Source organism: Stomoxys calcitrans, chromosome 5, assembly GCF_963082655.1.
Source record: "Stomoxys calcitrans chromosome 5, idStoCalc2.1, whole genome shotgun sequence".
NCBI classification, from domain to species: domain Eukaryota; kingdom Metazoa; phylum Arthropoda; class Insecta; order Diptera; family Muscidae; genus Stomoxys; species Stomoxys calcitrans.
The window spans coordinates 104,616,911-104,629,675 of record NC_081556.1 but is presented as its reverse complement, the minus strand read 5'-3'; the positions used below and the strand labels follow the sequence as shown (position 1 = coordinate 104,629,675).

The window sequence follows — 12,765 nt, the reverse complement described above, 5'->3', positions numbered from 1 at the left end:
AAAATGGAGAAAGTTGGGAGCCACAACTTTAAGATAGGCGTCGCACAGTGGGCCAAATGGCAAAAAAATTGGAAATAAGTCTACAACTTTTTATCTGTTGATTTTAGCCATACAAAATGTTCTAGACATTTGTAGAGGAGGACATAGGCTTTCAGAAAAGTGCTGTTGTTGGTCCATATCTTTAATACAGGGTGAGCTACAGGGTGTCAAAGTTGACCACTTTTGACTTCTCCAAGCTTCTGGGGGCCATAACTTTTGATCTACTCAACCGATTTACATGATTTAGGACTCTAGAGAAAGAGCTTGACAAGATCTAAAAAACTTATGCATAAAGTACCATGCCATCGTGTACTGTTAAGGAGTTATGAATTGTTTAATTTTAAAATATGAAAATTTGGCCTTGGTTTTTTTCAGTGTTTTTTAAATAACTCCGTCAATTTTAAAGCTATAAACTTCATACTTCACACAAATTATGCCAGCATATGTGTGCATAAAATACAAAAGGAATCACGTGAATATCTTTGGCGGTTTAAAAATGGCATCGTTTTCAATATGAAAAATATTTTTTTTGTCAAAAAATTGCAAAATTTTTCAAAAAAGATACTCCCATTTCCTTTAAGTTTTCGCAAACTTTGGCCGTCAAAGCATTATCATTTCTTTCCATTTTCACAAAGTCGAGGTATTAAGAAAAGTTTTAAGTGCTAATTTGGCTAATTTCGATATCAAACAACACCGTTATCTTAAGACCAAAATGGCCAATTTTTTTACTAAACTTCAAAAGTTTCTCACTGGAAAAAAAGTTCCACGGGGATTTTTTCGCTTTTTTTGAACTTAAATGAAAGCTTAAAATGTTCCCAACATTTTAAGGTATGTCTCGCCATATCCTAGCCATAAATGAGATCGTAGCGATCAAAATACTGAAAAAAGTCAATTTTCAAGTAGTGCTATATTCATTGCTAAAAAACAAGTATTACGTCACATTTTATTGCAAAGATGTTAAATAAACTTTTATTTGGTAACACTTCTTCTACAAAACACAAAAAGAATCATGGAAATATCTCTATTCTATTCCATTTTATGGAACCGGCAATAAAAAAGTCAATTTTTCAAAAAAGTCGAATTTCCCAAATTTTGTTTTTGTTGTCCTAATTGCACATGACACACTATAGCCATATTTACGCAACATACCTTATCGTAAAGGAAATTTTCATACCTTTCCAACAATGTATAAAACATTTCTCAACTCGGATTCTATCTACTCTAAAATTCATTTACACTTCATTAAACTCTATATAAAAATGTCTATTTGTGAAATGGAACCTTATATGGGGCCTACACTAAAACATTGATAGATTTGCCCAGGGTTTACAATACAAATGTGTTAGAATAAAAAAAGGTCTCCTGCCAAAGTTTAAAAAAATTGGAATAAAAATATGTGTTTTAGAGCGAAAACACTTCGCATCGGCGTGCGTTTATATGTATATTAGCTACTCCCAAAATAAAAAAGCATTTTAGTTTTGTATTATTTGATTTTATTCTCTACCAAATAATCTAAGGTATCAAAATTTAAAAGCTCTTTAATTTGAATGGCATCGGGATCGTCCTTATCTATATCGTCACATATTTTTGGTAGCCATTTAGTTCTGATGCTGTATAGTACCGGATCAGACGATAACAATAAATATTGAAGTAAATCATAATTTTGGTTAAATTTGGTGCTCTTTCGGGTATTGAAAAGCCGGAACTGTTTAACATCTCTATTACGGGATTCCTGAGCTTCTTCTGTAAGTTCTCCTAACGGAAGTATGTTGTATTCCACAATTTCCTTGCCATGATGTAAGACTTTATGTACTGTCGGTGTTAAAGCTTTCCACGAATATAAATCAGATAAAATGTTTTTTGTGTCATTACTATAAGCTTCAAATTTGGTTGAATTTATCATCTTTTTGCTATTGATTACAGCCAAAATCACTTTGAATCGTCTTAGCAAGTGTTCATCAAGACCGGTTATTTTAGATGTCGATACGGGGTCCTCAAAAAACCGCCTTGCCGAGTTGCCATCATTTGTGCTTCCGTATCCGTAAAGAGGTTTATCTATTATAAGTCCCTTTTGTTTAAACTCCAACTGGATTCGATTCTTCTCTTCCTGCCTCATTTTGTGAAGATCTTGGTTGTTTCTAGCAGAGACATCGCGGTTTCCAGGGCTAGTCCGATATTTAAGGTCATACGATAAATGCAAACAATACTCCATGAATCGAATTCTACAGTGCAGGGGCGAAATACCGAAATTGAGCGCATTTTCGTTTACTAAATTTTCATCAGACTTGTCCTCGAATTGCCCATTCTTCTTGCCACAAATATTGCATCTCCAATTGGACATAACGCCAGTTAATGCGTTTGCCACCTTTCCATCGATCATAGTGAGTTGTAGTTGAAACGAAACTTTTATATTTCTTCCCAATTGGTTTATAACAATCATGGGTAATGCAGCAATTTCTTCCTTTATTTCGTTCACCAAAGATCGTGTTGTGTTCCGGTCTTCCTTTGTATACTCAAACCGAATTGGGCGACATAAATATTTTGACCCAGGTGTTCTATTTATCCATATATCTTGAAATGCATTTTCTTTCGATGATGAAGATTGGTCCTTGTACAATCTCATTCTCAATGGTACTAATGATGCCATGAAAATTGATGCGAAGTTGGCATCTATTTCTGTTTGTTGCTTATATTCGGAAAATCCAGATGATCCATCACAACCCCATTTGCTGATCAAAACCACTTCGGAATTATTACATGTGTTCAACTGTTCTTCAGTAAAATTAGAAATAATTCTAACAGCTGTATTTTCAACAAGATCAGCAAGTTTCACTCTTGCTTTTAATTCGTCCACGTATATATTTGATGGCACCATTTTCGTCCTGGTGTTGTACAATTTATGTTTTGAGGGTAAACAACCCCATCCTTTTTCACGAAGAGCCTTCCTCATTGTTGAGTATTTGTTTCTTGAGAGGCCTAGGTTCAAAATCAGGGCCAGTGCATCTTCCTCCGTGAATTCTGTAGTCGATTTTGGAGTTGGAATACTTTCTACCATTCTCTTTACCCTTTTCGGAGATGCTAATGGTAAAACATCGACAATTCGTCCAACATTTTTTGGTTGTGTTTTTAACAATGCTGTTTTGAACGTATCTTTTATTAAATTTGGCGGATGTGCCGCCAATAGTTCCTCTTGTTTTTTCTTTTTGGTTTTCTCCGTAACTTCGTCGTATGCTTTGCTAGGCCGGCCGGGAATCAGCGGTTTAATTTCAATAAGTAGATCCGATTTCAGCCACTTCTCATACATTTTGAAAAACTTGATTTTTGCGAATGAACATTCTGGCAACCTTCTCTCAAATGATTTGTAGAATTTTTCAAGTTTGTCTAAAGCGTCTTTATTTAGCCTTATTCCATATATGTGGTCCAAAGTGTAAACAAGTTCCTTAAATGACTCCGTGTATGATTTGGAATCATTTTTGATGTCCCATACAATTTTCGAAAGAGTGGAATACTTCAGTATGACTTCCATAACTTATAAATGTCCTTTACGCCTCTACAAAATATAATGAAGAAAATTTGGATTTTGTTCAAATATTTATGCAATATATTCACAATTAATGACCCATTTCAGGTATCAGACGCAATCGTAAAAAGGGGTCCAAAGTGCCTCTTTTTACTTACTCTTCTATCATTATTTACCTGGACTCGAATTTGGTTAAAAAAAATGACAATGAATTTTTTATGGGTAGGTTTTTTCACATTCATTGATACGGTGGATTTCCTGGGAATTCGACATAGCGAAACAGGTAACATTTGTCTGCATCAAATCTTAACACAAATATATATATATATGCAGGTATATTTCTAGGTTACTTTTTATTCAAAAATCATCAGCTTACATTAAAAATAGATGTAGGTACTATACAAACGCACGCCGATGCGAAGTGTTTTCGCTCTAAAACACATATTTTTATTCCAATTTTTTTAAACTTTGGCAGGAGACCTTTTTTTATTCTAACACATTTGTATTGTAAACCCTGGGCAAATCTATCAATGTTTTAGTGTAGGCCCCATATAAGGTTCCATTTCACAAATAGACATTTTTATATAGAGTTTAATGAAGTGTAAATGAATTTTAGAGTAGATAGAATCCGAGTTGAGAAATGTTTTATACATTGTTGGAAAGGTATGAAAATTTCCTTTACGATAAGGTATGTTGCGTAAATATGGCTATAGTGTGTCATGTGCAATTAGGACAACAAAAACAAAATTTGGGAAATTCGACTTTTTTGAAAAATTGACTTTTTTATTGCCGGTTCCATAAAATGGAATAGAATAGAGATATTTCCATGATTCTTTTTGTGTTTTGTAGAAGAAGTGTTACCAAATAAAAGTTTATTTAACATCTTTGCAATAAAATGTGACGTAATACTTGTTTTTTAGCAATGAATATAGCACTACTTGAAAATTGACTTTTTTCAGTATTTTGATCGCTACGATCTCATTTATGGCTAGGATATGGCGAGACATACCTTAAAATGTTGGGAACATTTTAAGCTTTCATTTAAGTTCAAAAAAAGCGAAAAAATCCCCGTGGAACTTTTTTTCCAGTGAGAAACTTTTGAAGTTTAGTAAAAAAATTGGCCATTTTGGTCTTAAGATAACGGTGTTGTTTGATATCGAAATTAGCCAAATTAGCACTTAAAACTTTTCTTAATACCTCGACTTTGTGAAAATGGAAAGAAATGATAATGCTTTGACGGCCAAAGTTTGCGAAAACTTAAAGGAAATGGGAGTATCTTTTTTGAAAAATTTTGCAATTTTTTGACAAAAAAAATATTTTTCATATTGAAAACGATGCCATTTTTAAACCGCCAAAGATATTCACGTGATTCCTTTTGTATTTTATGCACACATATGCTGGCATAATTTGTGTGAAGTATGAAGTTTATAGCTTTAAAATTGACGGAGTTATTTAAAAAACACTGAAAAAAACCAAGGCCAAATTTTCATATTTTAAAATTAAACAATTCATAACTCCTTAACAGTACACGATGGCATGGTACTTTATGCATAAGTTTTTTAGATCTTGTCAAGCTCTTTCTCTAGAGTCCTAAATCATGTAAATCGGTTGAGTAGATCAAAAGTTATGGCCCCCAGAAGCTTGGAGAAGTCAAAAGTGGTCAACTTTGACACCCTGTAGCTCACCCTGTATTAAAGATATGGACCAACAACAGCACTTTTCTGAAAGCCTATGTCCTCCTCTACAAATGTCTAGAACATTTTGTATGGCTAAAATCAACAGATAAAAAGTTGTAGACTTATTTCCAATTTTTTTGCCATTTGGCCCACTGTGCGTCGTATGAACCATGAGCTGTATGACGACGATAGCATTGTTACACGCATCAAAATACAACAGCTGCGTTGGCTAGGTCATGTTATCAGAATGGATGAAGAAGTTCCAGCAAAGAAGTCCTTGGAAGGCAAACACGGTGGTACACGCAAACCAGGAAGACCAAAAGCCCGATGGAAAGATCAAGTGGTGGGAGACATCTCGAAACTTTGTGTCAGAGATTTTAGAATGAGTGCAGAAGATCGAGGCGTTTGGAACGCTATTCTACGTTCGGCTAGTGGAACAAAATTTCTGTCATAGCCAATAAAAGAAGAAAGAAGAAGAAGGTTACATGGGGACCCGTAGCATAGGCCAAGCTATCACCCTTCTTATGGCCACGGTAACATCTTAGGGCCTGGATAGTGGTGGTTCTGCGTCGAATGGCAGCTTCCTCCTGTTGTTTGATCTAGTTCATCTGATACCACGACGTTCGGGAACTCACTCTCAAGTAACTCCGGAGCAGTTATGTAGTTTAGTATTCCTTGACCCTTGGAAGATTTTTGTAGCAAAAGCTTATTAATAAACATTATTTTTAATCAAATTGCAACTGTACTAGTTTGAATTACCTAAATGGCTCTGTAGATTTATCATCACAAACTTTGCCTTAATTTTATTTAGGCATTTTCAATAACAACCACTGCACACTCTACATTTGTTTACGTGCCTTAACCACTGACCTCATGGCAACGACTAAACAAATAATTATCGTTGACTTAATTCTTAAGCGTAATCCATGACTCATGCCACCATACCCAAGAAGATGCAAACAAATCAGAGTTAATGACGAAAGTCGAGCTGCGATCGCTTATTTAGCACAACGAACATGACATTTCGATCTGGTCTCGCTTGACAGCGTTCTACTCAGAAAATGCTATGACTAAATTTAGTGAGAGATTCTAAAAAACACATTAAACAATGCTTCGCCAAATCAGTTAACTCCAGACACACAGCGAACAAAGTCAAGTTGAGATAGCGGGAGATTTATACTGTTTTTACTTTTTGAGATCTTAAATGAAATAAAATGTGTAAGAAATTCTTTGATAAATGAGTGATAAATGAAATGACAAATTCTTTTGGTTCTTAGATTTTTATACCCTCCACCATAGTATGGGGGGTATACTAATGTCGTCATTCTGTTCGTAACACCTCGAAATATGCGTACAAGACCCCGATAAAGTACATATACTCTTGATCGTCATGTAATTTTAAGTGGATCTAGCCATGTCCGTCTATCTGTCGAAAGCACGCTAACTTTCGAAGGAGTAAAGCTAGTCGCCTGAAATTTTTCACAAATACTTTTTATTAGTGTAGGTCGGTTGGTATTGTTAATGGGCCAAATCGGTCCATGTTTTAAACCGATCTTGGGTCCTTACTTCTTGAGCCTCTAGAGGGCGCAGTTCTCGTCCGATTTAACTGTTATTTTGCACGTAGTGTTTTGATATCACTTGCAACAACTGTGCTAATTATGATTCAAATCGGGTCCTAATCTGGTATAGCTGTCATAAAGGGTGATTTTTTTGAGGTTAGGATTTTCATGCATTAGTATTTGACAGATCACGTGGGATTTCAGACATGATGTCAAAGAGAAAGATGCTCAGTATGCTTTGACATTTCATCATGAATAGACTTACTAACGAGCAACGCTTGCAAATCATTGAATTTTATTACCAAAATCAGTGTTCGGTTCGAAATGTGTTCATTCACCGTAACGTTGCGTCCAACAGCATCTTTGAAAAAATACGGTCCAATGATTCCACCAGCGTACAAACCACACCAAACAGTGCATTTTTCGGGATGCACGGGCAGTTCTTGAACGGCTTCTGGTTGCTCTTCACTCCAAATGCGGCAATTTTGCTTATTTACGTAGCCATTCAACCAGAAATGAGCCTCATCGCTGAACAAAATTTGTCAAAATTTGAACACATTTCGAACCGAACACTGATTTTGGTAATAAAATTCAATGATTTGCAAGCGTTGCTCGTTAGTAAGTCTATTCATGATGAAATGTCAAAGCATACTGAGCATCTTTCTCTTTGACACCATGTCTGAAATCCCACGTGATCTGTCAAATACTAATGCATGAAAATCCTAACCTCAAAAAAATCACCCTTTATAAACCGATCTTGGGTCTTGACTTCTTGAGCCTCTAGAGGGCGTAATTCTCATCCGATTTGGCTGAAATTTTGCATGTAGTGTTTTGGTATAACTTCCAACAACTGTGCTAAGTATGATTCAAATCGGTTCCTAATCTGGTATAGCTGCGATATAAACCGATCTTGGGTCTTGACTTCTTGAGCCTCTAGAGGGCGCAATTCTCATCCGATTTGACTGAAATTTTGCATTAGGTGTTTCATTATGACTTTCAATAGCTGCGCTAAGTACGGTGTAAATCGGTTTAGAACCTGATATAGTTGCCATATAAACCGATCTGGGATCTTGACTTCTTGAGCCAATAGAGGGCGCAATTCTCATCCGATTTGGCTGAAATTTTGCATGAGGTGTTTTGTAATGACTTCCAATAGCTGTGCTAAATACGGCGTAAATCGGTTTAGAACCTGATAAATCTGCCATATAAACCGATCTGGGATCTTGACTTCTTGAGCCGCTAGAGGGCGCAATTCTCATTCGATTTGGCTGAAATTGTATTGTACAACAGCTTCTATCATAACCTTCAACATACGTGTCTAATGTGATCTGAATCGATCAACAGCTTGATACAGCTCCCATATAAACCGATCTCCCGATTTTGCTTCTTTAGCCCCTACAAGTCGCAATTCTTATCCGAATGAACTGAAATATTACACAATGACTTCTAGAATGTTCAGCATTCATTTATGGTTCAAATCGGGCTATAACTTGATATAGCTCCAATAGCATAACAGTTCTTATTCAATATTCTTTGTTTGCCTAAAAAGAGATACCGCGCATCGAACTCGACAAATGCGATCCATGGTGAAGGGTATATAAGATTCGGCCCGGCCGAACTTAGCTTGTTTTTAATTGATTTTTGTTTTTAAATATTCTAATCTTTTGTCATTTTTTTTCTTATAGCGGTCATTGGAGGCGCTGTAGTTGGTCTATTATGTGCCATTCTGGTGGTGATGTTCATTGTCTATCGCATGAGAAAAAAGGATGAGGGTTCCTATGCCCTGGATGAACCCAAACGATCACCTGCTATGAATTCCTATGCGAAAAATGCCACAAATCGGGAATTTTATGCCTGAGAAAATGAACGACGTTTTTAAGAAGTTTACTATTCCTTACTTTTTTTGCAAATTCCCAACACATCCACATACAAAATAGATACAACAACAGCAACAAATAATTTTATGGGATTTATAACAACAGCAACAACAACAACATCAATAACTGAACTAAACAATATACATATATCAATAAACATCACTCAACTTTATATACAACTACCATTATCCACAACAACAACTGCGAAACAACAATTTTTATATATAAAGCGAATTGAAAGTAAAAAAAACACAACATTCAAAAATTAAGTCGTAAAAAGATTTCTTGACACCCACATCCCCAATAGAAGAAGATTTCCTTACAAATTCCAAGAGAACAATGATGGTAACAAAACAAAAATTCTTCTTAAAAACCTAGAACAAAACAATTTTCACAAAATTCCTAACCTTCCCTTAAGCTACGAAAGTCTAATTAAAAAATTCGTCACTTACAAACAGCAAAACCAATACATATGTAATTGTAAACAATAATTATTCATATATTAATTATAAAAAAAAAATTAATTAACCCCCAAAAAACAACCTTACCCATATATAATTTTGGTAACAATAAAAATTTTCTTTGCATAATTTTTTCATAAATTTTTTTTTTAACTTTGTTTACAAGCAAACTCAACTTTTCATATGACATGAAATAAACACAAAAAATCGAAATCGCTCTCGAATGAATTTCAATTATTGTTTTTTTTTAGGCAACTCAAACAAAGAAATAAAAACAATTGAAACTCATTAAAAAGGAAAAAATTATGAAATAAATAAAAAAAAAAATATTTTTAAGTAATAAAAAAAAGAATAACAAAAATAATAATAAATAAATGTAATATTTAGTGTAATTCGTATATATACAGAAAAATAAATGGAAAAAAAAACTAAAGTAAAAACAAAACAAAGCAAATACTTGAAAACCAACAATTTTGAAAGAACAGAAAACAAACAAAAAAGAAAACACAAACAAGTATTTTAAGCTGAGGAAGAAGAGAAACAAAAAATTAATAAATTCAAAAATAAACTATTAGTTCTTAACTAAAAAAAAAAAAAAAAAAAACAAAAATCGAAACAAAAACAAAAAACTCTAAAAGAAAGAAAAACGAAAGTAAGAATAATAGTAATGATGATATTGAAAATATGACATGAAACTAGAAGAAACAAAATCGAATACACACACATACAAAATACATTTCGATCTTCTTTTTCTTTCTCCCAAATACTTTTTTTTATAAACGCAAAAAGAAAGAAAGTCGAAAAACCTTAAAACAAAAATCATAAACATCCTTTAACAGATACTTTCTGATTTTTTTCCACTACAAAAGTTATGAGAAATGCAACAAATTCCGGGACATTCGTTGGAACTTATAGTTAAATTATATAACTTCATATAAACATTTTGTTTGAATGTTAAATATTCTTTGAACAAACTTCGCTAAATCCAAGGATAGATAATTCAATCAGTTAGCTTTTGTAATAAGGCAATACTAGCCATATTTGATAAACTCTCAGAGTTGCCAGATCAATTCTTATTTTCCTATTGAGCACAGTTGCAAATTCCGCACACAAGACTTGGCCTTTTGTACTCCACAAAATCTAACTCATTGCACACGCAAGTTATTGTAGCACATTTGTTATAAAGAAGTACCAGTTTTAATGGATAAATTGTCTTAGTTGCCAGATCAATTCTTATTTTCCTATTGAGCAGTAGCCTTTGCCGCATACCAGCCTGGTATTTTATATTTTCATTCTGAAGTGAAAAAATAATCTGCACCCCTGACTTAGTCTTGCTCATTAAAATGTGTGCATAAGGAGTTTTTAATAGCATTAAGCAGAGTTACCAGATCAATTCGTTTTCTTATGTTATGAGCACCATTTTAAAATGGCCATTATTTTAACATTTTCAAATAACAAAATTTCAATTCGTTGCACACACGACTTGTCTACCAAACTCGAAATGGAATAGTTCTAGTCTTAATGGGTAAAATTTAAGAATTACTAGATCAATTCATATTTGCTATTAGGAACAGTGGCAAATACCATTCACTAGACTTGATTGTATTATGGTCCTTCCTAACTGAAATGAAAGAAAATTATACTGCAACCGTGTCTTAGCCTTGTCCATATAAAGCGCTTGAACCAACATTAGTTAGAGTTGCCAGATTAATTCACCTTCGATTATTATTGGCACAATTATTATAATGTCCACACCTTTGACATTTTCAATTAACAAAATCTAACTCCTTGCACACACGAGTAATTCTAACACATTTGTAATAAAGTAGTACCAGTTAAAATGGACAAATTGTCAGAGTTGCCAGATCAATTCATATTTTCCTATTAAGCGCAGTTTCAAATTCCGCACCCAAGATTGGTTCTTTTGTACTACCAATTTTAGTCTTGAACTCTCAAATGTGTATATAAAGTGATTTTGCCAACATTAATTAGAGTTGCCAGATTAATTCATCTTCGTTTGTTATTAGCATAATCGTCACAATTGTAATAATGTCCATACCTTTGACATTTTAAATTAACAAAATCTAACTCAGTGCACACACAAGTTATTATAGCACATTTGTTGTGAAGAAGTACCAGTTTTAATGGATAAATTGTCAGAGTTGCCAGATCAATTCATATTTTCCTGTTAAGAGCAGTTACCTTTGCCTAGTCTTGCTCATTTAAAACATTTGCATAACGAGCTTTTAACATCATTAAGCAGAGTTACCAGATCAATTCGTTCTCTTTTGTTATATGAACAATTTGAATAATGACCATAACTTTGACAATTTTAAATAACAAAATTTTGTTTGAAATATAAATAGTTTTAGTCTTAATGGGGAAACTATCGGAGTTGCCATATCAATTTATATTTTCCTATTGAGCACAGTTACCTTTGCTGCATACTAACTTGGGTTTTTTTAAATGAAGAAAAAAAAAATTTTGCTCCCAATGCTAAGTCTTTCACATTTAAAATCTGTGTATTAAGTGCTTTAACCATCACTAAGCAGAGTTACCAAATCAATTTCTTTTCCCTTATAAGCACAGTTTTACAAATGGCCATAACTTTAACATTTTAAAATAAGAAAATCTTAATTCGTTGCACACATGACTTGTTCTGCCTGCCTAACTCGATATGGAACAGTTCTAGTCTTAATGGGTAAATTATCAGAGTTTCCAAATCAATTCATGTTTTCCTTTTAAGCTCAGTGGCAAATTTGATTGTATTATTGTCTTTCCAATCTGAAATGAAAGGAAATTATATTGTAATCATGTATTTGCCTTGCCAATTCAAAATAATATTAGCATAAAGTGTTTTTATCACCAGTAGGCAGAGTCACCAGATCATTTAATTTTTCCTTATGAGCACAATTTTAAAAATGGCCATAACTTTAACATTTTCGAATAACAAAATTTGATTCATTGCACATACGACTTATTCCAGCTTATTTGATCTTCAGAAGTCCTAGTGTTGCCAGATCCATTTGTGGTTTTTAGAAATCAACCATACTTTAGTAAAACCAATAACAGTAGTCTTTTAAATAAAAATGTAAGCAGGTCTGGATTATGTAAACTATACATTTCCAGAGTTACCAGATCGAAGAATTCTTTAGACATAAACAATATTTTGACAATATCAATAATGTTATTTTCCAAATTGAAATGAAAAGAATCATTTTATAAAATTAAAAGGTTCTGCACATATGGGTTAGTCAAGTGCACTAACAAGGTAGAAGTGGAGGTGGTATGAGCATGGTTTTATACAAAAATGTTAAGAGTTCTTAAAGATTGACTGACCGAGTCCCTAACTTGTTGTTGCTTTAATCATAAATCATCAGAGTTGCCAGATCAATTCATAAGCTTGGTATATGTAAATAAAAAAACGTTCCAATAAAATGAGAGTTTCAAATTTAAATGCTTTGCACACACCAAGTTTTCGGCCATACTTAAAATGCTTGCATGACGCATATGAACAAAAAACTACCAGTGTTGCCGGATCAATTAATGATTTTTAAATATCAACAATATTTTAATAAAGCCAATAAGAATAATAAATTCAAATAAAAGCAGACATGGATTGTGTCAACTTTT

General features: G+C 33.5%; 1 protein-coding gene across 1 annotated transcript in view; it reads left to right on the top strand.

Annotated features, from left to right (window-relative positions):
• Window positions 1–11,255, top strand: part of LOC106083483 (syndecan) — a 170,401-nt gene extending 159,146 nt beyond the window's left edge. The window contains exon 7 of the mRNA XM_059369895.1: window positions 8,480–11,255. Within this exon, the coding sequence (XP_059225878.1) occupies window positions 8,480–8,652 (173 nt within the window). The 3' untranslated portion in view covers window positions 8,653–11,255. The remainder of the gene's footprint in view (window positions 1–8,479) is intronic.
• Window positions 11,256–12,765: the final 1,510 nt, after the last annotated feature.